The 26263-nt window shown below is 47.5% G+C and overlaps 1 protein-coding gene across 10 annotated transcripts in view; it reads right to left on the minus strand.

Annotated features, from left to right (window-relative positions):
- The window catches only part of Kalrn (kalirin RhoGEF kinase), a 609660-nt gene that overhangs the window by 52862 nt on the left and 530535 nt on the right, over positions 1–26263 (minus strand). For 4 of the 10 annotated variants that reach the window (XM_051149847.1, XM_051149846.1, XM_051149845.1 and 1 more), the window contains 4 exons: positions 17842–18125; positions 16564–16668; positions 12921–13016; positions 1415–1545 (listed from right to left, as the gene is read on the minus strand). In XM_051149847.1, the coding sequence (XP_051005804.1) occupies positions 1415–1545; positions 12921–13016; positions 16564–16668; positions 17842–18125 (616 nt within the window). The remainder of the gene's footprint in view (positions 1–1414; positions 1546–12920; positions 13017–16563; positions 16669–17841; positions 18126–26263) is intronic. The other 6 variants (XM_051149844.1, XM_051149848.1, XM_051149853.1 and 3 more) reach the window with 3 other exon arrangements.

Raw genomic sequence — 26263 nt, forward strand, 5'->3', positions numbered from 1 at the left:
TGACAAGTGCTATTAAGGTCCATTCAGTCAGAGTGACAATCGAAGAGACTGGCTTTCCCAAGGACCACCTGTTAACGTCACAGGTCGCTTCCCTTACATAAGCCATGCTTTACCTTGACAAAGGACTAGAAACCAGTTGTGACCCGCTGCCCACCCTAGATTAACAGTCACAGGAGAAGCCAGTGAAGGGCCGTGCTGTGGGAGGCCCAGGAAACTTCACTTAGGAGATGACAGTTCATTCATGTAATTTTTAGGGTCCTTCTGACCCTCAAAAAAGTTCTGGGGACAAACACAGGTTATTAGTTTACAGGCACTCCTCTCCACTGTGTGATGGCAGCTGGGCTTTGATGCCAGGCTTTTGCTATGATGTTACTCTCGTTTCCAAGGAGACAAAGCCCTAAATGTTACTTTGTATACTTGCCAGCAATAAAGGGACTTGGCCTCAGTTATTTCTGCTCTTTTTTTTTTTTTTTTTTTAAATGTTTGTGGCCTGGATAAAGGAGGGATGGAACAGAAGGGAAACCCAACAATAACACGAGACCCTTCACACCTGCCTAGCCCATTTTAAGTGCTGCTCATAACCGCACACACCGAGTTACTGGCAGCTTGCTTCCAGAGGAACCAGCCCCAAAGGAGGAGACTTCAGTTCTGGAGGAGTTACGGTTCCGCTTTGCTGTGGTCTTTACTATCTCAAATACCAGGAGACTGACTTGGTATCACTGTTGAGTGACACAGCTGATGTTGACAGAATGTGGTTACAACCAAGATCTAATACAACTGTAAAACATGGCTTTTTAAAAAAATGGAAATAATAGAATTCAGAGAACTCAAACCTTACACAGCACGTGGGGTTTTTGCAAGATGCAGATGGTTATCTTACCACTAGTGATGCAAACTGAGAGGAGGTTCTCGCACTGTGAAAGCTACAGATGGATGCACAATTAAAGACCTGGGAGAAAAAGCAGAAATGGGCTCCACCTGGCAGCAGAGCCTCTCCTTCTATGCTTCTCCTGCCTTCATTTGGGAAACATCCCTTCCACTAGACTTCTGCCACAATCAGGGACTCTCTAGTGCTGCTGCAGACCCATGGTAACTGTCCCTTGTTCTCTGGATTCTCTTATTTCCATTTTTTAAAAAACCGTGTTTTACAGTTGTATTAGATCTTGGTTATAGCCACATTCTGTCAACATTAGCTGTGTCACTGATATTGACAGTGATATAGTCCCTCAGCCCAAAGCTTCATTAAGGCAGTGCCAAAGTGGCTTACTGATGATCAGTGTCGCACTGTATAGACCTGGGCCATCTTCACTTAGAAAGGATGAGAGGGGTAGACTGACAGCACGCAGCTGTCTAGTAGCACCCTGGCTACTGTCCAGGACACGCATGCACCAGGATAGAATGGTGGGCCACTTACATCCTGCCTCTCAGAGCCTTGGCTTTCTGTTCTTCTTCCAGGTTTCTAGGTGGTGTGGGAGGAGTCATCCCCTCATTCAGGCAGCCTGTAGGGTCTTTCAAGCTTCCCCGGTAAGAGCCTCCTTCCAGAGTCTAAAAAAGAGAACGATAAATAGCCTCAGAGTGAGCCCTGGAACGCTATTTGCAAGCCCTGTGTCCCCGGTCTAGCCACAGGCAATAGGAAAGCCAGCAGCCAACTGTTTCCTCTGAACCACAGCGAAGCACTAGGGGACCAGAGGCATTCACCTTCCCACTGCAGGGAGCTGCTGTCCGCAACCAGGGCACACCAGGAACCCGTGTGATCAGAGCACACTAGGCATCCATATGCCACCAACTTCCCAGACATAATGAAATTGTCAGGACGACTTATCTCTGGACGAGGGCTCCAGCAGGAAAGCCAACCACTGTGATTCTATACCAAATAAGGCATTGCAAAGGAAAACCAGTTGTGGGACCACTTCATGCAAATTGATAAGCAGAGGGAAGTGACAGACTTAGGTGGTGGAAACCATACTTTGCTACATTAACTGCAATACTTTGGAAGAAGACGAGATGTAGTCAAAAAACAGCCAATAGATGGAGCTTTTTCTAAAAACGTCTCTGTTAATGCTATTTACCAAGAGCTTTCTTTCATTAATCCTCATTTCTGTTAATCACTATGCTACATAAAGTGCTTACTTATTTGGGAAAAATGAGAAAGTGGTCTAGACCCAGATCTGATGAGCACAGGTGCTCTTGGAGGACACATGAGATTGTCTGTCCTGTGCATCCCTGGATCCTCAGATCAGATCCACCCTTTTAGGAAATTTCTAAGGGACAGGGATGATTTTTGTATAAACTCCAGGAAAAGTTAAAAGTGCTCCACAGTGGTGAGTGTCTCTTCATGCCTGGCACTGCTAACAGTAACAAATTCAAGTTGTAACACACTCAAGTTGTAGCCGGCAATAGTCTTTGGGGCCAAACTAATATTTTAATATATCAAGTTTATTTGCTTAGTGTATGTTTAGGATACTATATAGGTCGGTGAATATTTTTTATATTAAATTTCTGACAGACTCATACATATCTGCAGTGAATTCTAGTTCTTCTCAGCTCCTATTCCTTGTCTCATCTCACCTCCCCGTCTCCAGCTACAGCTTTTATTTCCCAACAAGCCTGCCTCCTACTTTCACCTCTTTGTGTGACAGATAGATAGACAGACAGATAGGGAAATAGACACACACACACACACACACACACACATACACACACACACATACACACATACACACACACACACACATACACACACACACACATACACAGCTAGACAGACAGATGGATAAACAGACAGATAGATAGATAAATAGACAGACAGATAGCTAGACAGACAGACAGACAGACAGACATGCTGCTTCACGAGCACAGGTGGGGGTGGCTATTTACTTGAGTGTGAGCAATGCATCAGTGGCTGCACCACTGAAGAAAGTGACATCTCGCCCAAGCAACTGTTAATAGCTTTGGGGGAGGGGGCTCACAAGGCCTTCCCCAGCTCATGATGAAATGCTGCTGGGTCCAATCTCGTACAGGTCTTGTCAGAGGACCACAGCTGCTTTGAGTCCACGGGTGCAAGAGCTCTGCCATGTCCAGGAGACAATGTCCTGCAACATCCCACCCTATCTTCCAGCTCCTGTGCACTTTCCATCCCATTCTCTGCAGTGGGGCTGTGTGCAACACAAGTGCCCTGGGGATGGGTAAAGCAATGAGAGAAACAGTAGTCCTAGAGACCAAGGCCAAGTTGGACACCTGTAACACAAGCATGTAGACCAAGGCCAACTACCTAAGGTGCCCAGCTATGCCAGCCCTTGTGGTTTCTAGATGGAAAGGATTCATTCAGTAGTCTTTGGAAACACCAGTCCTAAGACACAAGATACCAAGACCAAAAGGTGCCGGCCACCAAGGCGGTAGAGCGAAAGGCCGCGGCCTGGACTTAAACACTCCATCACTTTCTTAGCTGCTGCTTTTCAAACAGAAGCCAAACAGTGTCAGGAAAGAACACTCCAGGGAAGTGAAGTAAAGCAAATGTGGGATCTGATAGGAGAAAAGGTGGAGAATATTAAGACTTGAATCTTCAAAACCTAATGTTGCAAAACAAACAAACAAAACAAAAACAAGCAAACCAAAAATAAACCCAAAAACCCCCAAACAAACAAACAAAAAACAACAGCAAAACAAAACTGAACGCTGAACAATGACATCGGCCTTGTCCAGCACCCCCTAAATTGATCAACTATGCCAAGGGTCAAATACGAATCTGTCGCCAACACTAGAATTAAGAGCACGGATGCTGTCTTCCAGTCTGAGGGAGACAACTGTTTCCACTTGACATAAAGGTGTTTACAGAACATGTGATCAAGCATGGAAGCTGCCGTATCCAGAGCAGCAGTCTAGGCTAAAAATAAAGGAAGTCCGAGAAGGGTTTAGCTACGTTTATAGATACAGGATCTGTAACCTGCTATTAAGGAAATTAGAATGTCTGGTGCCGAGGCTTGGCTAGCCAGTGGACAGGCAGCTTTCCACTGCATGTCCCCTGGTGCTGTCACCAGAGACAGGCTCCAGCACAGATGGACCCAGCTGGTGATGGATCTGATTAGTAGTTTTTACTTCCCATCTCTCCCCACTGTCCTGCCGTGGCCTCTGTTCTGAGGCCTGGAAGCTGGTGCGAAGGCGAATGCCAGGCCCAGCAAGCAGCCTACATCACTGCCTCCAGGGTGCGTGGCACGACCACCTTTGCCTGGTCCAGGATGAAGGGCCTCTAAGGAGGCCAGAGTGTCACACGGGAAAAATCTGCCTTTCTCTCTAGATTTTCTATGAGCAAATAAGCCAGGTTATCTCTTGGGGAGGACTCTGGGACAGAGGCAGAACAGTAACAAGGCGAGAAGGAAATAAAGGGCAAAGCTCTTATGCCGTGCAGCCTGCCTGGAATGACGGAGCTGGCTCTCTTGCTTATAGTAATTCCAGAGTGACCCCGTAAGAGGACTCAGGGGCTGGTGCCAGAGTTGAATACAGGGATCAAGCCTAGGGCACCCAGGGTGACCTGTCATCAGTGTTGTCCCCAAGAGGAAAGAGACAGTGAGGTGGTTGCCAGTCTGTCTCCACAGTAAAGACTTCCGCCCCACCCGTGGTTCAGGGCCGCAACATCCAGCGGGTAGAAAGAAACAAGGAGGGAGCGATGCAAGTCCTGATAGCTAGCCCATTTCATTGCAGAAATGCAAAGAGGATTCAAACAGACGGCTTGCTACACAGGAAGGCCACTGTCCTGGTGAAATGAACACTTCGCCCAGTGACTGGGTTTTGGGCCACATGCCCATCAAATGCCCTCCCTATAAGCACTCTTTTGTTTTCCCTGCACATCATTTATTATACAATACTGTAATTAATACCTTGTTTGCATATTAAAAAAAATAAAGCATCTACTTTATTATATGCTGGATACCTGGAAATGCTGAAGAAATGAGTATGGGTAAGAGTCTCAGACCTCTGTAATCTAACCCACACTGGGTGTTCTGACAGAAGGACCATGTAGGGTGATAGAAGGGGCAGGTGGCTCCACAGTGGGAAGGAGAGGGGAAAAAAAAGACTTCGTGGGAAGGCGAAGCTGAGAGAAATTATTCCTTGGTGTCCTGAGGGATTGGCTCAAGACTCCCTGAGCTTCCTACACCCAGGGATGCTCAGGTCCCTTATAAAATGGCTTAGTGTATCTCCTATACAGTTAACTGGTTTCTGTGTCATTTATAGTACAGAATATAATGTAAGTGCTATGTAATGGCTTGCTTAGGGAGCAAGCAAGAAAAAAAGTCAATACATATTCAGTGCAGATGCAATTTCTCCCCAAAGTTTTTTTGATCTGAGGTTGGGTGAATCCATAGACAAGGAACCCAGGGATGTGAAGGACTGGCTATTCCGAGATTAAAAAAAAAAAAAAAAAAAAAGACTTCATTGGATATAGCAACAGGAGAACATTCCTGGCAGGAACTGCACTGTGAGAAAGGTCACTGAGTGAAACCACGTGGGGCAAGCTGAAAACCTGTTGCAGGTAGAACTGGATATGTGAGAATCTGGATTGCAGAAGACAGTGCTAGTGAGTAGGGTGTATATACGGGTGCTAGTGGGTGGTGGGTGAGTGGTGGTGGGTGCTAGTGAGCTGGGCTAAGTGCTAGTGAGCAGGGGTAAGTGCTAGTGAGTGGTAGTGGGTCCTAGTGAGCTGGGATGAATGCTAGTGTGGGTGCTGGTGAGCAGGGGTGGGTGCTAGTGAGCAAGGGTGGGTGCTAGTTGAGTGTTGGGGTGCTAGTGAGGAGGGTGCTAGTAAGCATGGGAGAGTGCTAGTGAGTTGGGGTAAGTGCTAGTGAGCAGGAGTAGGTGCTAGTGAGCTGGGGTAGGTGCTAGTGAGCAGGAGTAGGTGCTAGTGAGCTGGGGTAGGTGCTAGTGAGCTGGGGTAGGTGCTAGTGAGCTGGGGTAGGTGCTAGTGAGCTGGGGTGCTGGTGAGTGGGATATATGTGTATGTACTAGTGAGCTGGGGTAGGTGCTAGTGAGCTGGGGTAGGTGCTAGTGAGCTGGGGTAGGTGCTAGTGAGCTGGGGTAGGTGCTAGTGAGCTGGGGTAGGTGCTAGTGAGCTGGGGTAGGTGCTAGTGAGCTGGGATGGGTGCTAGAGTGTTTGTGTGTGGGTGCTAGTGAGGAGGGTAAGTAATGGTGAGTAGGGGGGGGTGCCAGTGAGGATGATGCTAGTGAGCAGGGGTGGGTGTTGGTGAGCTGGGATGGGTGCTAGTAAGTAGGGTGTGTGTGTGTGCTAGTGAGTGTGTGTGTGGTGCTAGTGAGGATGCTAGTGAGCGGGAGGTGGGGGGGGGTGCTAGAGAAGGAAGACATGAGCAGTGAAGTTGGATCCTGAAGATGCTCAGATGAGTTCCTAAAGACTCTTCCACAGCATTAAGCAGGAGAGTAACACTGGGTTTAAGTTTTATAAAGATCGCTCTCAGCATTCCAAGGAGCTTTTAATGCCACAGGAAAACATCTCCCACTGGACAGCAAGGGAGAGCAGGATTTAAAAATCTAAACACTATGATTACATCATTTGCCAAAGGGTCTGAAAGAAAACACCTGAAACCCTAATGCCAAATGCATCAGATGATGATGATCTCTGTTTAGACCTTTGTCTTCTTTCCAGCTTTGTCTGAATGAGCATACAATGCTTTCATTAAGTTGTTTTAAGAAGGGAAGGCACGCCTTTGGCAATCACATAGAGATGCCAGACTAAACTACAGGAGGGACTGACTGTAGCAGTGCAGGCAGGAGGGGCTTTTCAGCATGGTCTCAGGTTGTGGACCCTGTGAGGAAGGTGCCATACTGGATTTCAGAGGCAGGTGCAGGGCAGGCCTCAAGCGACTATGCTGTGGCCCTCCTGAGCAGGGAAGTTGCTGGCCTAGCACCACTCACCAAGCCAACCAGTCCCCTCTTAGCTGCTCCTGTTATCAAAAATTCTTCACCACATCCTTAGCATAGGTATTATATATTGGGTAGGAAGACATGGGGAGAAAAGAAAGAAGTGGAGATCAGGGCAGAAAACAAGTGCAGGTTGCTGAGAGGGGAGAGAACAGGAAACTCCCACATGTTGTCTGTGTGAATGAAGACTAGGGTGCAGTCACTGGGGAAAATGGTGTGACTGTTCCTAAAGAAATGAGAACTACAACTACCATGAGGCTCAGCACTCCAGCCAGGCATGGTGATGCATGCTGGTACATCCCAGCACTAGGGAGGCAGAGGCAGGAGGATCTCTGTGAGTTTGAGGCTAGCCTGGTCTACATAGTGAGTTCAGGACAGCCAGAGCTATGTAGAGAGACCCCGCTTTTTAAAAAGGGGGTGGGATGGGGTGGGACAGGTGCGGGGAGGGGGATACAGCACTCTTTGCTATTGGGAGTAAACCAAAGGTCAGGGACTGGGCGAGGATATCTGCATCTGTGTCCACAGCAGCACTGTTGACAAGACTACAACCTAAGTTGCTGCTACAGTCAGTCCCTCCTGATAGATCAATGGATGAAGGGGCATGCACACACACTCACACAGACACCTTTTCAGTTATGAGGGGAAATTCTGCCATTTGCCACATTTTGGATAAACTTGGAGAATGCGATGCCAAATAAAATAAGCCAGACACAGAGAAAAATATCGCATCATCTCTCCTATAAAGGAAATCTTTTCCAAGAGTCAAGTTCACATGAAGTTAGACTATGAAACAGAGGCTGCCAGAGGTGAGAGGACAGCGAGGGCAAGGAAGGCACGCGGCAGTAGAACTCCATCAGTACAAGGGTACAGATATGCGGCATGAATAGTTCTAGACATCCAACCCACCCCTGAGGGCTGCACTTAACATGGTGTTTGCTTTAGGGACCGTTATCAAATAGATAGATTTAGGTGTCTTGTCACAAAGAAAGTAACAGCTCTGTGTCACAGCAGAGTGAACATCTGATTATACACACACACACACACACACACACACACACACACACACATACCCCCGTAACCTCACATTGGGAACCTCACACTTAGACACTAATGCACTTTTAAAATTTTGGGCAGAGTTCAGGGAGTCTTATGGAAGAGTAGGGGGACAGAAGGACCTGGAGGGGACAGGAGCTCCACAAAGAGACCAACAGAGCCAACAAATCTGGACCCAGAGAGACCAGCAGAGGTCAGTGCACCAAACAAGGGCCATGCATCGAGAGGACCTAGGCTGCTGCTCAGATGTAGCGGATAGGCTGCTTGTTCTCCATAGGGGTTCCCTAGTAAGGGGAGCAGGGGCTGTCTCAGATATGGACTCTGTGGCTTGCTCTTTGATCATTTCCCCCTGGCGGGACAGCCTTGCCAGGCCACAGAGGAAGAGGATGCAGGCAGTCCTGATGAGACTTGGTGGGCTGAGGTCAGTTGATAGAGAAGAAGGGCTTCTCCTCTCTGAGGACTAAGGGAGGGACATAGTGGAGAAGTGGGAGGGATGGTGGGACTGGGAGGAGATGAGGGAGGGGGCTACAATTGGGCTGTAAAGTAAATAAATGAAAAAAAAATTTAAATTTAAAAAATGTATAATATCCCACTGATAAAAAGCATTAGAGCTAAACTGTTCTCACCAGGGGGCAGCTATAGGACACTTGCACAGTGAAAAAACTGAGGTGTGGGGTTTCTGGACAAATGATATTGCAGATTGGTGACTCTGGGTTTTAAATTTCTGTTGCAATTCTAATCTTTCCTATTCTGAACCTCGGGAACCCTTCCCAGAAGGGTTAAGGCCACATGGCCCAGTTCCTGAAAACCTGCGCCTCCAGAATGGATATGGTGGGGGCCATTGCTTTAGCTCCCCCAGATTCGGAACTCCTACTGACTAAGTTGATGGATGCAAAGGGGTGTCAAAACACAGACAGACAGACAGACGCATAACCTGGCCCGAGCCACACTCTGCCACGAGGCTGCCCCAGGGAGGTGAAGTGATCTCAGAGCAGGAGAGCCACAGGTCCCGGGGAGGGTAGACAAGAGCTGCTGCTGGCCAGCTCTGTGCGGCCCCCCCCCCCCCCCCCCCCGCTCACTTCCCTGGAGGTGGAGGATTATCAGGCAGCATCCACTGGGTTATCAGGGTCAAGTGAACTGCTTGGGCTTTCTTCCTGGGGGCTCAGACCTATGTACCAGACAGGTGGCAGAACAGTAGATTCTAGTGTAGTGACATACTAGTAGATTCTAGACCCACTAGATTCTTTCATGTCCAGGAAGCTATGGCTCCTTAGACCTGAAGGATAAAATCAAATGGTGTCATCTATTAAACTGTTTCCCTGTAACATTTACCAATCTCCTGGCTGACACGTACTAACTTTCCACATGCCCACAGTAGGTCATGGAAGCTGGAGACAACGCAGCTTTTTTTTTTTTGATTGCCCTAAGAGCTAACTTTTGTAGGTGCCTGCTTATCAGTGTGTGAGGCACAGCCCTGCCTACGCAATCTTCTTTACTCCCTTGAGATTAGAGTCAGGCCAACAGATTCATCATTGCTATCAGGAAGGGCTGAACAGACCAGAGTAGACAAGTCACTTCTCTGGGGCTGTGTTATCAGTGGGAGCCTGGGACTGAACCTTCACCTTTCAGTTCCTCACACACTTGCTACCAGTCCCAGAACCATAGCTGCCAAAGAACGAAAAGTCTTATCCAGACTCACGCAGGGAAAGCAGAAAAAGTGCTTTGCTTCTGGCTCAGAGTTTAAGGCAGAACCCAGGAAAAGTGAGTTAGCTCTGCTGGGGGGAGGTGTAGGCATCCTCTCATGGTAAACAGATAAACAGGCTAAAGACAAAGAGGCTGGTAAGGACTCTGACGGGTCCACCAGGCCCAGGACGTGGCAGTGGATGCTTTCCGGGGATTTGCCCGCACTGGAGGCAAGCCTGCAAATCCTCCTTTCATTTTCTAACAGCAGCTTTGAGGCAGAAGAAGTGGAACCACGCTGTAGCCATGACCAGGGGACTCCACTGGGACAGCCCTGGGACCTAGGACATGAGGGATCTCATGGTCCTCAGGTAGAGGTGGGGAACCAAATGAATTCTAAGTACAGAATTCGATGCCATTGCTTGAACAATTAATACAGAAAGAGACAGACACTGGACCAAAATCCCAGCATATAGAAAACTCCTGTAAAATGGAATTAGACTTTTTTGTTTTGTTTTGTTTTTCAAGACAGGGTTTCTCTGTGTAGCCGTGGCTGTCCTGGACTCCCTTCATATACCAGGCTGGACTCAAACACCTGCCTCTGCCTCTGCTGGGATTAAAGGCTACCACGCCCGCCCGGCAGAATTAGACTCTTAATTGGAAAGAACTGTTAGTTCTTCCTTATGCCACACAAAGATAAGAACCCCTCCAGGGCCAGGTTCTGTCCTTCAGAGCAAGCGTTAGACCAACCTTTCTTTCCCACAACAGAGCGTCAGGTATTGGCACACAGTCCTCCGCACAGGTTTATCCCCAAACCTAATCTTGGTTTCTTCTATTTTCATTCAAACAACAGGGACCATATAGTATTGCCTACCTCCTCCAGGGCCCTTCTGGCTCTTTCGAGAACACTCTAGAGGACTGCATTTAGAATAAATAGATTACTCATGTCTAGCTCATAAAGGTGTGGCTAAAGGGCTTGGAGTTCAGTGGCACCATTGGCTCTTGATCTGCACACTGACCTTTGATTGGACAAGTCTGTGATTATTGAGGCTACTTTGGCAGTCTCTTGGCTGCTGTGCTCCATCAAATAAGACCGAGAACTTCTTATGAGCTCTTTGCCTCTTTTCCTTGAAGTGAAAAGCTAAGGAGGAATAAATGGGAATCCGGCTTGGAGGTAAAAATGCAACTTGGTGTTCTCAAACATGGGTAAGATGTCCTCTACTCACTGTTGCTATGAGGCTAGAGCACAGCAGGAAAGAAAGAAGGAGAAAAGAATCGTAGAACTCGAAACAACCATCAAAGAAGAATCAAACTTTGGTGAGAAAATTCTAAGAAACTGAACCGCTGCTCCCTCGCTCTTTTCCTAACATGGGTTTGGTTTCTTATGTTAAGGCAAACACATCTCCGGTGACTGTGGGCTCCATGTAGATCTTCAAGAGGAAATTATTGGTGGGAGAAGTTAATGCTCATCTTATGAGATACTCACCACAGAAAGAATGTTTATTCAGGAGGCATTTATTGAGAGTCTGTGATCAGGCCTGTGAACTCCATCCTCAGGCCATACTCCTGTTTCTCTGGACGTTTGCCCTTGTGGGGTTTCCCAGTTGCTTTGCTCATGTGTCTAACACTAGACCCATTGGCCACATAAACCAAAGGTTAGCAATGGTAGGATCAGGTAAAGGTCACCCCCAATGGAAGCAGATATGCAGATATGGCTCTTTAGAAACGAGTGTTCATAAAGAACTTATTAAGTGTAAAGGACTATTACATATTAATGCAAGAAAAAATAATACTGCCTTAAATAACTTGTGAGCAGGGGAGAGAAGCCACAACATTCAGCTATTCGGACGACAACAGAGTTGTCTCTCACAGCAAGAAGCTCTGGGAACTGCAGTGGGACTTCAGAAGAAATCTAGCCAGGCCTGGCAAGGGAAGCCTTTGTGAGGTGAGATTGAGTGGGGACCCTGAAGGGCTACTGTACATTAGAGAAGCAAAAAGAAGAAGAAGAAAATTCCATAGAAATGGGGGTGACAGGAACACAAACTTGAAAGAAGAAAAAAACAAACCTGTGTCATTATAAAGTCAATGTCGCGCCCAGGGGGAAAACAAACAAACAAAAAACCAAACCAAAACAACAACAGAACCACAGGGAGGGGAGGGCGAGAAGGCCGTGACGTGGACAGCATCCAGGAGCTTGCCTTCTTACCCAAACCACCATCTACAACCACCACCTATCTTGTTATTTATTATTTATTTTGTTTTTTGAGTGGCTGCCCTGGACTCATTTTGTAGACCAGGCTGGCCTCGAACTTACAGAGATCTGCCTGCCTCTGCCTCTGAGTGCTGGGATTATAGGTGAAGGCCACCACCACCACTGGCCTGCAACCACCATCTCTACTCTAGACTCAACCATCAGGCAGCTTGCCTGAGAGAAGATGCACCACTTTCCTCTAAGCCCCGCCCCCACCCCCTACCCCAAGCGAAAGAGGTTTCATGGTGGAAGAGCAGAGAGTAGCAGAAAAACAGCCAAGTAAGTGGTGTGGATGACAGAGGAAGAGAAGAAGATGCTTTGAACCCCATCCTAGTGCTTACACTCCTAAAAACAGGGGGACCGGGGGGGGGGGGCAGCTCCATCCAGGTAAGCTGCCGGGGGAGGAGCATTGGCACCCCAATCTTAAGCCAGCTCAAGCTAATTGCCCTTCCTTCTGGTACTATGAATAAACCGTAAGATAGTCACAGGCTAAACCAGTTGTTAGTGGCTCATGTTTGTCACACACTCTGCTCCTCCTCCAACATCCCCCGCCCCCTCCTGTGACAGAGACACGTTCTGGCTCTCTTAATTTCTTGTGGCAAGGTTACTCGTACCTGTCTCTGCTCCTTTATAAATAGTGGCCTAATTTCTAAGTCTCTAAACAAAACTGCCTAGTTCTTTAAAAAGCCCAACCCATGCTCTGTCTCAGCAGCACAGGACACTGGCTTCAGGGCTAGCCTGAATGCCACGTGTCTGGGAACCAGCTGGTCAGTTTCAGTGAAGCATTATTTGCTATGGAAACTTCACCTTTCTTCCACCTCATACTCCTAAAGGCCCTGCTGATTCCCCATGACTATCCACCACATAAAGCTTGAAAAGGATCCCCAGGGCAGATTCTTTAGAAAGCGCCATTAGGTGAAATAACGATGTGGCTGAGTGATTCCAGGTCCTGGGAGCCACGTGGAGGCGAGGCATGGAACACAGAACTGCTTCTGGGATGCCCACTTACCAGCTTGCTTTTGACCAACTTTTCTATTGCACTGACAAGGTCGGCAGCAGTAGGTACTTCCGTGGAAGCCTGCCGGGCTGCTAGCAAAGAGGAGGACTGCAAGACATTGACAGCAAAGGAAAAGCAGATTAGCGAGAAGCGAGGAGCAGCAGTTAGGAAGCAAACCAGACAGCACAACACTTGAAGGCAGGTTAGGAAAGCACAGCTTTGTGTTTGAAGAACAGAGACGACAGAGGGAGACGGGGGTGGGGGTGGGGGGAGTGGGGGGTTGGGGGTGAGGGGGGTGGAGGGGGTATGTGGAGGGCTGGACAGCAGAGTACAGGCTTGCATATTGACAGCAGAGTACAGGCTTGCATATTCCTTGTGAGGAGTTCTGGTCGGGGACAGAGTATGGACGGGTCTGGTTCTCCTTAGAGGCTGAGGGCAGGGAGGGATGAGGTCACTGACTCCCCCAGGAAACCTACAGGCAAGGGCTATGCCTGCTGATAGTAGAGCAGGGGGAACTGCTCTGAGAGAGCCTGGCCTCTTGTGGCAGCCCATTGCTCTTCCATGGTTTGGAATGTATGAACAATTCCAGACTCAAATGTGTGTGAGGGAGATAAAGCCCTTGCTCTGCCACAGCCTTAGCGCTGGGTCGTCACGACACGTCAGGCAAGCTTGATACCTCTCCCCATATCTGCTCCCTTCTCTTCCTTCTCCTTTCCATCCCCTCCCACAGCACGCGCTGGTAAGGCTGGTAAGGCTTCCGAAAGTAAGTTCTGAAAGGAGTTGTGTATCACGTGCTGGTGCTGGGGCTCCTGGGGATTACCCTGCTCATAGCAAAGGCAGGCTCAAGCACAGGCCTCTCTGAGCCCTTCCTCTAGCCCAGTGGCAAGGCTTTATGTAGCGGCTGTTTGCATAACGGCCCGGTATTTTTCCCAGACACTGAAGGACTGTGTTTGCTTATTACTCTGCTTGCTTTTTCCTTCTTCCATCCTCCTGATGGGAAGCTGGGGGGAGGGACGGATGGATAGCTCTGTATCCACGTGTGCTTCTAGCTCAGTGTACTATGCTTCTAGCTCAGTGTACCAGGGCAGAAGGCAGTGGTGTTCCCAGGCTGGGACATGAGGACAATGCCTGTGAGCATAGAAGGAGCAATGTCCTGGACTTGGCCGGGCTTCAGTTTCTCCTTTTAGGTTAGGGAGGAGCTTCAAAAAGGACTTTTAAGTCTTTGCTTCCAAGATTGGGGGGGGGGGGGAGTGGAGAGCAAATAAAGGCAGTGAAGAAAGATGTAACAAGACTGTCTTTCCTCTTTGGGGAGGATGCAGGAAAAAAAAACTCTTGGTTTGGAAAACCAAGCTCCCATCTTTGGTTTTGGAAGTCTTACTTCTGGGAACTCATTCAGGAGTCAGATGTCAGAGGGATAGATGTTATAACTACACAGTGATCTTCAGGGGAGTTACTCAGAGGCACAAAGACCGGAAACACCTTGGGCTGTCCCACAAAGGGCTGGTCATGACAATTACGGAGCATAAAGTAAGTAAAAATAACCTCCAGCTACAGAAATTACAGTTATACAGGTAAAACCAATAAGACTCCACAAAGCAGGAAGAGATAAAGCATTGAACATGTTATGCACACAGCGTAAGTGGCAAACATCCATGCACGTGAGCAAAGGACACATGGCGTGGAGAACAAAGGAGTCTCCCATTAAATGGTTGACCTTTAAATTCAAGTTCCTGCCAGGGCTGGTGGGGCATACCTGGAATTTTGACACTCAGTAGGCCGAGGCAGAAGGATTGAAGGAAGTTCAGGGCCAGCCTGGTCTACAAAATGAGTTCTAGGCCAGCAAGGGCTAGTGAGACTCTGTGTCCAAAAATCAAAATTGTTTTAACTGTATTTGCTGGGAGCACTAAGACTTAATCTAACCCTAAATATTTTAACAAAGACCAGGAGGACGGAATCAAACAAGTCAGTCTGGGGACAGCTAATGTGTCTGAAATGGGACTGCTGCCATGTACTACCTACAGTGGAAAAAATGACCACGTAGATGCCTGCGGTAAATCTGTATTCTTAGTTAAAAATTATCCAGGAACAACTTAGCATCCATTCACCCCCAATAAACTGTTTGAGGGGACCAGGAGAGGGTTTATGACCTTTCTGCTTTATGCAGGCAATGGAACCTGGGAACTGTACCTGCCCTCCCCCCCAGTACTGTCCATAGGACATTTTACAAGGGAGAGGGAGTGAAGAAGCCAGCAGGCTAGTTCTGAAAGTGAAGCACAGAAGTCTCTGCCTTTGGGAATCCCTTTGGATAAAGTGTCAAGCTTCTGGTATTTTTTTTCTTTCTCAATGGCCTAGAGTCAACTGGCCCTAGAAATTGTCCAAGCATCTCTGTAGAAAGGACACAATGTATGCTTCTTAGCTTGAGCACCATGGTAGGCAGCCATATTGTCACCCCTGGCTCTTCCTCTAGCCTACACAGAGGAAGACCTTGAATATTTACTGTGGGCTAACAACCAAACGCAAAGCAGATGGTGTCAAAATCAGAAATTCTGGGACGTCCATAAACATAATCTATGAAGCCTGATGCCTATACATGCTTGGCCTGCTGACTAGAAGGAGGCACAGGGCACAGGTCACAGGGCAGAACACAATCAGAGCCAGAGACAACCAGGCAATCTGCCACGACCACCACAAAAACCGCACTCTAGAAGATAACAGAAAGTGCTGGAACTTCCCCTACAATGACCAGAGTGACCAGTACAAGCCACTAAGAAGGCAAGAAAAACCCAATGGAGCACAGGCATGGCTGTGAGCAGAGCAAGGAAACACAACACAATAAAATCTCCAGTTGGGCATGGTGGTGCATGCCTTTCATCCCAGCATTAGAGAGACAGAGGCAAGAAGATCTCCGTGAATCTGGGGCCAGCCTGGTCGGTACAATGAGTTTCTGGCCATTCGAGGCTACATACACAGTGAAACCTTGTGTCAAAAGAAAAAAAGCAGCCTCGTGTTACAGGTCAGTGCCTGAGAGTCAGGACCACCTGAGTCAAGCCTCTCTCTGCTCAGGGACAACGAGAATGACCAGTCCACTGGGGCATTCGAGGTGCAGTGGACATGGACCTTTCCAACACCAGTGAAGAGAGCATTTTACAAAACAAAGGGTTGTGGCAAATTGGCATGCTTTGCTCTCCCATGCTTGACACCAACCCTTCCACTGTGAGCACATCTACTCCATATGCTGAGATGGCAGCTTTAACAGCACTGGCTCGAGCAGAAGTGACTGTGATTAGACGTTTAGAGCCAAATGCAGAAGGCAACTAAAACACAGGTTGCACGTCAGGCACTAAACAATGCGTGCCTCCTGGGGCCATCACGTATTCCTTTTAGCGATGAACATCTCCTTTTAGGATCTGCTGTCTGCAAATACAGAACCATGGCACTCTTTATCAACAGCAGATGTTTCCAGGCAGAGTCTTACTTTGACCAGTCTTTGCATATCCCTACACTGCCCAGAACAAGGCCAGGCCTCCATGATTGTAGATGACATTTACTAACCGACAGCATGTATGTCACTGAGGGTTCATGAAGGGGAAGCAGGGATGGGGTGGGCAGCACTGTCTCACATACTCCAGAAGAGAAACCTCAGTGGAGGTCCTACCATCTCATCCTGGGTGGGGTCGTTGTCAAAGATCTTCATGGGCGGAGGGAGGGGTGTGTGTGACTCTTCGTCTGGCTCATCTTCGCCCCAACCCTTCTTGTTCTTCTAGAACAAAAGAACATCATTAGGTACTGCTACACCAATAAAAGACACCAGTACTTCAGGACTTGATGTCTAAAAAACAATTCTTAAGGAAGAATACTCAGGAAGGGAGGAAGTTTGAAGATTTCACTCCCTTTCCAACTCCCACTGTCCTCCCCCCCGCCAATCCCGCAGGGTTCAGGCTGGCCTTGAACTCGTGGTTCTTGTGTCAGCATCCTGGGTGCTTAGGGATTACAGGAGCGCATATGCCACCATGCCAGGCCTAACTTCACATTTTTCTGAAGGGCTATTAAATTACTATCCAAATCCCACCAGGGTTCTGTGCCATTTCCAACTTGAGAAGTGACAGAACAAAACTACAAGACAATGTGGTTATGCATGAGAAAGGTGTTCTTAGCTTCACCAGTGATCGGGACAGGTTAATTATGCAGATAAAATGGGCATTTTATTCCCCAAGCCAAAATGAATTCCCTATATTTTTATTACAGAATCTCAGCTCTGCAAGAACTCAAGAGATCACCCAGTCTAACTTCCTGGCTAAAGCCCAGTTCTGTGTGACTAATGTGAGGTCACAAGGTCCCATTTCATCATCACCAGCTATCTCTAAAGTTCCTCACTGAGCTGAAGCCTGTCCACTGTGACCTTCATAGCTACCCCTCTGCAATACTGTTATTTATTTGTTGGAGCTGTGCAGCCCCGGCTTGCTTAGAACTCAATACGTAGAAAAAGATGGCCTTGAATTCAGAGATCCTCTCCTTGGCCCCTGAGTGCTGGGACTAAAGGAGTGTACCACCACGGTGGATATCTGTAGCACCGCTTACAGGCGGCATTGCTCAAAACACTCGACTGCAGCTCGGCCTCTGGTTTTTTCAGAGTGACAGTCTCTGGCCTTACATTCTTACTCTAGGTCTGGTTAGTTTCCGCCTCTTGAGCAGAGGCAGGGGCTCAAAGGCTTCGTCTCTGGCCAGGACCCTATCTCTGGAATCTCTGGAATCAAGTCCCTGTCTACTTGATGGTTTTAGTGCCTATCCGTCTATGAAAGGGGCACAAATCAAAGTAGTCAAGACTCAAGACTGTAAAGTCAAGATGACAAACTACTAGACACAGCCAGCCTGCTTGATTACATGACTGTGAGGGAGGTCTCTGTGGCAGAGGGAAGCGGGCTCTGGAGGGTACCTCATCAGCGCTGTCTCCCTGAGGGGTCGTCTCATCCCCAGGCTTGGGTGATCCCAGGTCAAAGCTCTTCCGCCCATCGCGCACTTTTTTCTGCTTCTTGATGTTTCCATCTGCTTTCCCACTGTTGAGTCGACGCACAGGGCTGGTCAGCCACTTTTTAAGGGTGTTGGTGGAACGCTTGGGACCAGGGGAACTATGGATGGAGTTCAGGGAGGGTTGAGACTGTAGGTTGGCCACGGACTCCGACTTGCCTCCATTTTCGCTGGAGGAATGAGAGTATGAATCTAAAGAGGAAAGACAGACAGAAACTTCATGTCAGAAGCCATTGAAGCCAGCTCTGAACTGCTGGGTAAGACAGCTTTCCCCCTCAGGAAGGTCGGTTGTAAGGCAGAAGGTTAGGGCCAGCTGTGGACCCAGGCAAGAGAGAGCAATTAACAGTCAACACTTATTCAAATGTTCACATGGGAGATGCCATTCCAGGGTTTGTTTATTTGTTTGTTTATTTATTTTGAGACAGGGTCTCTCTGTGTAGCCTTGACTGTCTGGACTTGCTTTGTAGACCAGGCTGGCCTGGAACCCACAGAGATCCCCCTGCCTCTCCCTCCAAGGGCTGGGATTAAAGGCATGCAGCACCACTGCCCAGTGCCATTCCAGGTACACACAGGAGCTGAAGGCTCCTGCTTCCATAGTGTTTATATTCTGTTGAAAAATACAACAGATCATGACAACAAAAAAATAAGTAAAATGTAAAGTATCATAGATAATGAAAAGAGCTATATTAAAAAATAAGGTTGGGCTAGGCAATCAGGAGGCAGAGGCAGGTGGATGTCTGAGAGTTTGAAGCCAGCCTGAACTACAGAGCAAGTTCCAGGTCAGCCAGGGCTACACAGAGAAACTCTGTCTCAAAAAATGAAATGATGATGATGATGATGACGATGACAACAATGACGACAATGATGATGACAAGGACAATGATGACGCTGGGAAATGCAGTGGGGAATAGAGGACGCAGATGAACAGTACTCAGGCAAAGCATCATGACTTGACGTCTGAAGATAGTCCTAATGGTGGTGAGAGACAAGCTTTGTGGCCATTTGACAAAGGGCAGTTCAAGGGTGGCATCATCCCACTGAGCAAGGGGAACAACATTAAATGGAGGTCAGTGAAGCCAAAGAGCCTGGACCACCGGGAGTGAGGGGCTAGCTAATATTATGACACCTTTGTTCTTACTAACAAGGAAAATTCTCAGAAGATGGATAGCGCCAATTAACCACGTCTACTAAAATGCTATTCTTATTTCTAACTGAGAACAGTGGAAAAGCCTGCCTTGGAAGCCACCGTATCCCTTCCAGCTGAGGGATGCCGGTGGCCCTGAGAAGGGATCAGATTCTGGATATTTGCTTTGATGGTAGGACAAGCACGGCTTTCTGATCTCGCATGGCATATGAACAAAAGAAGTTAGGCTAACTTCGCTCTTGCCCAGAACAACTGTTAGGGTGACGTCAGAGGACGAGAATTGTGGCTATGAGAGTAGACTGAAAGCAGGTCGGTTGTAGGCATCTTCAGAAATGCTGTTAGGTAGATAGTAGCAAACAAGCTAACTGGCCGCTGGAGCTCAGGGGAGGAAGCGCTGGTGAGCTGGAGGTGACAGAGGTCGTCTGTGAAGAGGTGCTGGAAGCCATGAGTGAAAACACCAAGGGGCATGGGTATGGGACAGGGAGAAGTTGGGAGACTCAGCAAGAAGCAGGAGGATGAGAAGGCAAAGAAAATGACGGTGAGGCAGGGGAAGGACAGTAGTAAACGGGCATGGAGGCTGCACGTGGAAAAGCATTTACACAGAAGAAGGAGACGACAGCTGTGTCAAACACTCTTGGTAGGTCAAGAGTACTGACCAAAGAATTAAGTCTTTAACTTAGCTACAAAGATGTCACTGGTGACTTTGCAAAAAAGCAGCTGTCGTGCGATGGAGGGGCCAAGCCTGATTACACAGAGAGGCAGAGAATGGGAGAGAGGAAGGCATCAGGGAGCACAGAGAATTTTTGTTTTGTTTTAAAGGGACAATGATTGGAGATCAAGAGAGCTTGTTCTGTTCATTTAAATAGGAGAAATCAGCATATTGTCTGTAAGTTGTTAGGCTATTTGTCGACTATCTTGATGTTTTAATGAAGTGGGAATAGCCTAAGCATTTTACATGGACCATCTTACTTCATTCTCTGACAATACTATGGGAGCAGTGGGGATTGGGGGGCATTGTCTTATTATCTTCATTTCACAGAAGAGGAAATGGCTGATTTAGAGACATCAATTAATTTGCCCAAGGACATACAGCCTTAGGACAGGGTGAGATCTGCATGCTGTTCAGACAGACTTGAGCAATAAACTATGCTACTAGCCCTTCATGCCTGTCCATGCCCAGGACATCAGTTCCCACGGCCTACAGGCAAAGCAAACCCAGGGAAGCCCACTGTTGGAGCGGACAGCTAGAGAAAGCACAGCACAGGAGAAGCATGTAAGATCATGCTTATTTAATTCCTCCAATTCCTCTAACATTTTGAGCAGGTCAGCATTACATGTAGAGTTTCGCCTATAAAAATATCTAACTACCATATTTTCCAGTGTGTAAGGTATATAAGACGACCCCCAACTTTTCCAGTTAAAATATAGTTTGGAATACACTCGCCATATAAGACTACCTCTCTTCCAATGCACACCCAATGCAGTTTAAGTACCCAGCATATAAGACAACCCCTGACTTTTGCACGGATTTTTTGGGGGTTAAAAAGTCATCTTATACACCAGAAAATATGGTAAAAGTCAAGTGTTTACAGTCTGCTTCAGGTGTTGTTCTAGCTCCCACTGCTCAATGGCACTGTTTTGGTTCCATTCATGTTGAGATAACTAGGGTCCCGAGACTTCTAGGAGTTGTACAGCAAGGCACGCAAGTCAAGTGCCAGGCAAGAATTACTAACCAGTAACAATGTCACAGGGAATGCAGTAGAGAGTGAATTCTAGAAATATAAGACGCAGGCTGCATTTTCATTTATCCCTGTCTAGCTATACACCCATATCCACGCGTACAACAGCAGAGGGAAGTGGGGAGAGAGAAAAGAATAGAACAGCAAGACAGAGCGGAGAAGATAAAGATATTTTCACAAAGCAGTGCATGATTAATTGCCAGCAGGCTGGTATGGACAGACTCTCCTGATAAGTGAGTTCAGAGGAAGGTCATAACTGTGGAGGAGGGGCTCGCCTGGGAAGGTTTAAGGGGAGAGATGTTTTGGGGAGGGGGTATTTCCAAATGGTAGGATAGCAAGACCAAACACAGTCAGGGGAATGTTAAAGAAGTTATCTAGCCCAAGGTAGGTCCTTTGAAGGGAATCAGATCAATGGGTGAGAAACTGGGTGGAAGGAAACATTTGTGAAGGCATTAGATAATAAGCTGGAATGCGGACTTTATTATAATAGAAATTCTGGTGGGAAACGATGTGACAGAAAAAGGGTAATGTTTGTTTTTCAGATTAATCTGGCAGCTCTAGATAACTATCTCGGGAAGAAGGGATTGGAATCTAGAAGGTTCTATGAGGGCTGTGCCCAGCCAGGGAATATGACACTGATAGTGTTAGTGTTAGATTAACGGTGAATATCAAGAATGCTCATCACTCCCAAGGTCCTGAGATAGCTGATCCCCACCCCAACCCCATGGCCGCCAGTTTGCATACTGGTATTTTTTTTTTTTTAAGATTTATTTATTTATTACTATGTATACAGTGTTCTGTTTGCATGTACACCTACACACCAGAGAGGGCACCAGATCTCATTGTAGATGGTTGTGAGCTACCATGTGGTTCCTGGGAATTGGACTCAGGACCTTTGGAAAAGCAGGCAGTGCTCTTAACCTCTGAGCTACCTCTCCAGCCCCTGTATACTGGTATTTAAGCCAAGCAAATGGCTGGGTATTTAAATGGTATCCTGGTGGCTTTCCACGCCTACTTGGAGACTGGCATTTTTCTGTGTGACTCTGCCCTAGACAAGGGATCTCATCTAGCCTGGGAAACCCTCAGGCTTAGGTGAAGCCAATGTTAACAAATGCATTTGCCAAGAGAGGAATATCTCCAGCATCTCCCAGGGGCCAATACTCTGAACTCCACGCTGGGCTCGCTGGGCCTTGGCCCTTCTGGGGCCTTTCTCAGAGACTGTTGGGGCTTTGTGCATGTTTTGGAAAGCAGCAGCAGAGTATCTGTGTTTAGAAGTACAAACATGGAGGCCCTAAAACTCCCTGGTATGAAGGGGAACCTACAGGGCCGCTCACGGAACATCTGGGGATTTGCTGGGACCTCCTTAAGGACAAAGGTGTAATCTTATCTCAGAAAATTCCTCACTGGCCGCGGTCTGGCATGTGTTGACATTATTTCTCAAGGGTCTGGTGCGGGTGATAAGCATCTGCAGTAGCGCTGATAGAAACAGGGCCTCCATGCTGATAAGTGGCAGGCCCTCCGCATTCTGAGCCCCACGGCTGCAACAGACTCCAAGTTTTCAAAATCCAGATTTATAGCATATGTTGTGTCAGCAAAGTGAGAGTCTCGACCACATAAACTGTGCCTCAGTTACCAAGCACAGTAGATGATGTGCCAGGGTAAACCACGCCTGGCTTTGACATTAGGAGTGGCCATTGCTTCCTCCCCCTGCTGCTACTGATAGCCGCTTCTTATGCCTTCAGTGGGAAGCAATGGCAAAGGTACGAGATAGCAGGAAATGAGAAGTCCAGAATATTGTTCTAGGTAAACAACTGGAGTCACTTAACGGCGGTCTGAGCGATGGGAACCCGAGTCAGGAGCACTCTGTGAGTCGTCGCCTAGCCAATACTCTATTGTAAGACAGAGCCATGTTCAAATCACTTTTTGGGGGGATGCAGATGGATGGGGGAGACAGTCTCATTATGTAGTCTTGTGTGGCTTCATCTTTGCTCTGTAGTCCTAGGTGGCCTCGAACTCACAGAGATCTGTCTGTCTGTGAGCACTACCTTACCTGGTCTAAGTCACTTTATCAAATGTATTATTTTTTAATTTACCTTTATTTACGTGCATTGGTGTTTTGTCTGCATGTATGTCTATATGACAGTGTCAAATCGGAATTACAGACAGTTGTGAGTTGCCATGTGAGTACTGGGATTTGAACCCAGGTCCTCCAGAAGAGCAGTCAGCCCCCTTAACAGCTGAGCCATCTCTCCAGGCCCACCTAAGTCACTTTAAATGTCTGGTTGTAAAAGAATTTGGAGTCACTTGGGCAAGAAACAGCTGCCTAATTAGCTGCCTCTTCAGGGCTACCAGGCCCGCAGCATCTCTGTAAAATGGCTGCACTGGTGAAGTGTGTTCCCAACAGAAGAGTCCCACGGCAGCTTTGCATCCGTTTCTCACCCAGCCATCATAGCTGAGGAAGGGAATACACACTGCGATTCCCATGTTAGGAAACAGGACATCAGAGTGCTTCAGCAAACCAAGGCCTGTAATCCGGTGGTAGAATCAGACCCCAAATCTAGACTTGACTTTGTAGCAGATACCGTTAATCTTTTATCTCTATGTACATGTCCTGTGTATTCCTTCAGCCTCCATACTTATGGTACGAAGGACTATGCAGTTGCTAGTTTGTTCTTACGACCATGCACTGTATAAGCGATACAGTTTCAGATGTCTGAAAACCATCTTTAAATTTACCCAGTAATTGTACATTGTCAAGCTACAAAGCCACTATCACAAACTAGTCACAAAACCGGGAGGAGACGCCAGGTATGGAGAGCCCAGGTATCCCCTTGGCCACCCCAGGCACTGGGTCAGGGAACGCTCTTCACTGGGAGGTTAGGAGCTGCCTGTCCTGAGGACAGGTTCCAAGTGACTGGCAACTGTGCACACTGTAGGAGATGAGATGCCCCGATAGTCTGCTGTCTGCAACTTGCTGACAAGATAAAAAACAACAGCTAATTTCCTGAGACAAATTTTTTACTATAAATTTTGTTCTGTTTTTTCAAACAGGGTTTCTCTGTGTAGCTCTGGCTCTCCTGGAACTTGCTGTAGACCAGGCTGGCCTCCAACTAACTCACAGAGATCCGCCTACTTCTACCTCCCTGGGCGCTGAGATTAAAGGCGTGTACCACCACCACCCAGCGAAATATCTTTAAGTAAAGAAAAATACAGACATAAAAGACATCTATTTACTTATCATGTAGCTGTGATAAATGTATACATTTTGCCATTTTTGCTTCAGCTGTTTATTAAAAATGAAAGGCTTCAGACATTGCTGAAGGTGGCTATTTATTTTTGCAATCTCACATCCTTCCTCACCATCCTGAGTAAATGTCAACTCTGAGGTGGGTATGCCTCATTGACACCCATGCCATTTCCTTTATATGCAAAGTGGTCTTATTTGTATTTTATATAACCATAATATAGGTATCATTTTGCAACTTGAAACTCTTCCTGGCTTAGTGCATGGAAGTTTTAGCGCACAGGTCACTCCCTAGCGATGACAAGTACCTCCCTCAGAACAGGAGCTTCTGATGGGCGCAGGATAGGGCAGGTGAGCAACCTGAGGTCAGGGACTCAGATGTTTAATTAGTTAGATTAACCCTGCCCCTGTTGTCAGTGTCCCCCCTGGGGCCAGGGCTCTGCCATTCCAGGTGTTTTAGTCACTGTGTAGTGTGAGTCTGGCAGCTCAGCTCTGAAGGGAATGCTGTCTGTTCCCCTGGAGATGAAATCTGGGAAAAGCCAGGACAGCTTGCTCACTCAGCTGTCTGAGTTTCGTCAGACACCATTTTCCCCTTCGCTAGCAGAATATGGGAGAGATGGGCTACACCTCCTACTGCTCAGTTTGAAACTCAGCCACCCACTGAGGAAGCTTCTATTCAGACTTGTTATACTTTTGTGTTCTAGCTGAAGAAAAGTTACGCCTTCACCGGCCTGCTGGGAAGGTTTGAGGAGGTTTCTGAAGGGAGCTATACTGTGCTAGCCATCACAGTATGCTCCCTCAGGACTGCAAGTGTCAGGGCTGTATTCACAGGGCTGCCGTCTCTGATTTCCCAAGCACAAAATACGGATGTAGCTTCATTTCAGTTCCCTTCGATGGCAGGTAAAGGGAAGACAGTTCTACTAGTTGTTAATGTCTCCAAGGATCAAAATGGTGTCTTGAAAGGCTAGGCTGCACCCCCAGGAACACAAGCGTGGAAAAAACAAAACCCATTTCTCTCTTCCAAAGACGTTGCTCACACCAGACTCACACAGTTGTTTCTTACACCACCACACCAGCAGCCAGTCCTCAGTGGAACCAGATAGGTGTCCCTAATTCAAGTCAACCCAGAGATGGCTTTAGGTCCCATTGGTTGACGGCTCAGTCCCCAGTTCTGCTCTCCACTGTCACCTCAGATGCCGGTCAGAAGCTCCAGGTTGTTTTACCTATGCTTCGCCAACTGGCCACGGACTGAGTTTCCCACAGCCCCCTCTTTGTTTGTTTGTTTCTTTGCTTGCTTGTTTTTTAAGACAGAGTTTCTCTGTATAGTGCTGGCTGTCCTGGAACTCACTCTGTAGACTACCCGGAACCCAGAGATCTGCCTGCCTCTGCCTCCGTAGTGCTGTAATTAATGGCGTTCGCCATCTTGCCCAGCCCATAGCTCCTTTGGGCTTGATTAACTTACACCAATGGCTCTCGGAACTCAGAGAAACAGTGCTTACTGGTTTATTCCGAAAGATCTATCGAAAGACACAGACGAAGAGATTCTAGGGCACTAAAGGTGCACTTTCGGCTCTCTTTAGACCTCCCAGGCACTTGCTTGAATTGGGCCACTCAAAGGTTCTGAACTCTGCTCTCTTTCAGAGTTTTTAGAGAATCTTCATTACATAGGCATGGCTGACGAAACTGCTGGCCAACATAACCTTTAGCTCCTCTACTCTCTTCAAAAGTTGTGGGTGAAGCTGACAATCTCAACTCTGTAATCCTGCCATGGTATTTGGGTAAACTGTACCCACTGGGAGGGGCCGCCAGCCACCAGTCAATCATTAGCACCCTGAGGACCACTACTTTGGAGATTCCAATGATTTTTAGGAGTTGTATCCTGAATAATGGCAAGTATGTATCCGAGTCTGTGTTTGTGTGAGGTGACTGCCAGAGGATCATCTATGTTGCCTTGCAAGGTACCTCTCAAGATTGGAAAACTCATTTTCAGTCCATTCTTCTGCAGTTCAGGGATCACATTCAATCACACCAACATCATGTTTCCATATAATGTATCATGTGACTGTTAAAGCACACAAGATTTAGTGTTTTTTTTTTTTTTTTTTTAGTTAGGGTCTTCTTAGTGTGTAGCTTGGCTGGCCTGGAATTCACTATGTAGAATAAGCTGGCCTCAAACTTAAGAGACTCGCCTGCCTCTGCCTCA

This window comes from Acomys russatus, chromosome 8, assembly GCF_903995435.1.
Source record: "Acomys russatus chromosome 8, mAcoRus1.1, whole genome shotgun sequence".
Lineage (NCBI taxonomy): Eukaryota > Metazoa > Chordata > Mammalia > Rodentia > Muridae > Acomys > Acomys russatus.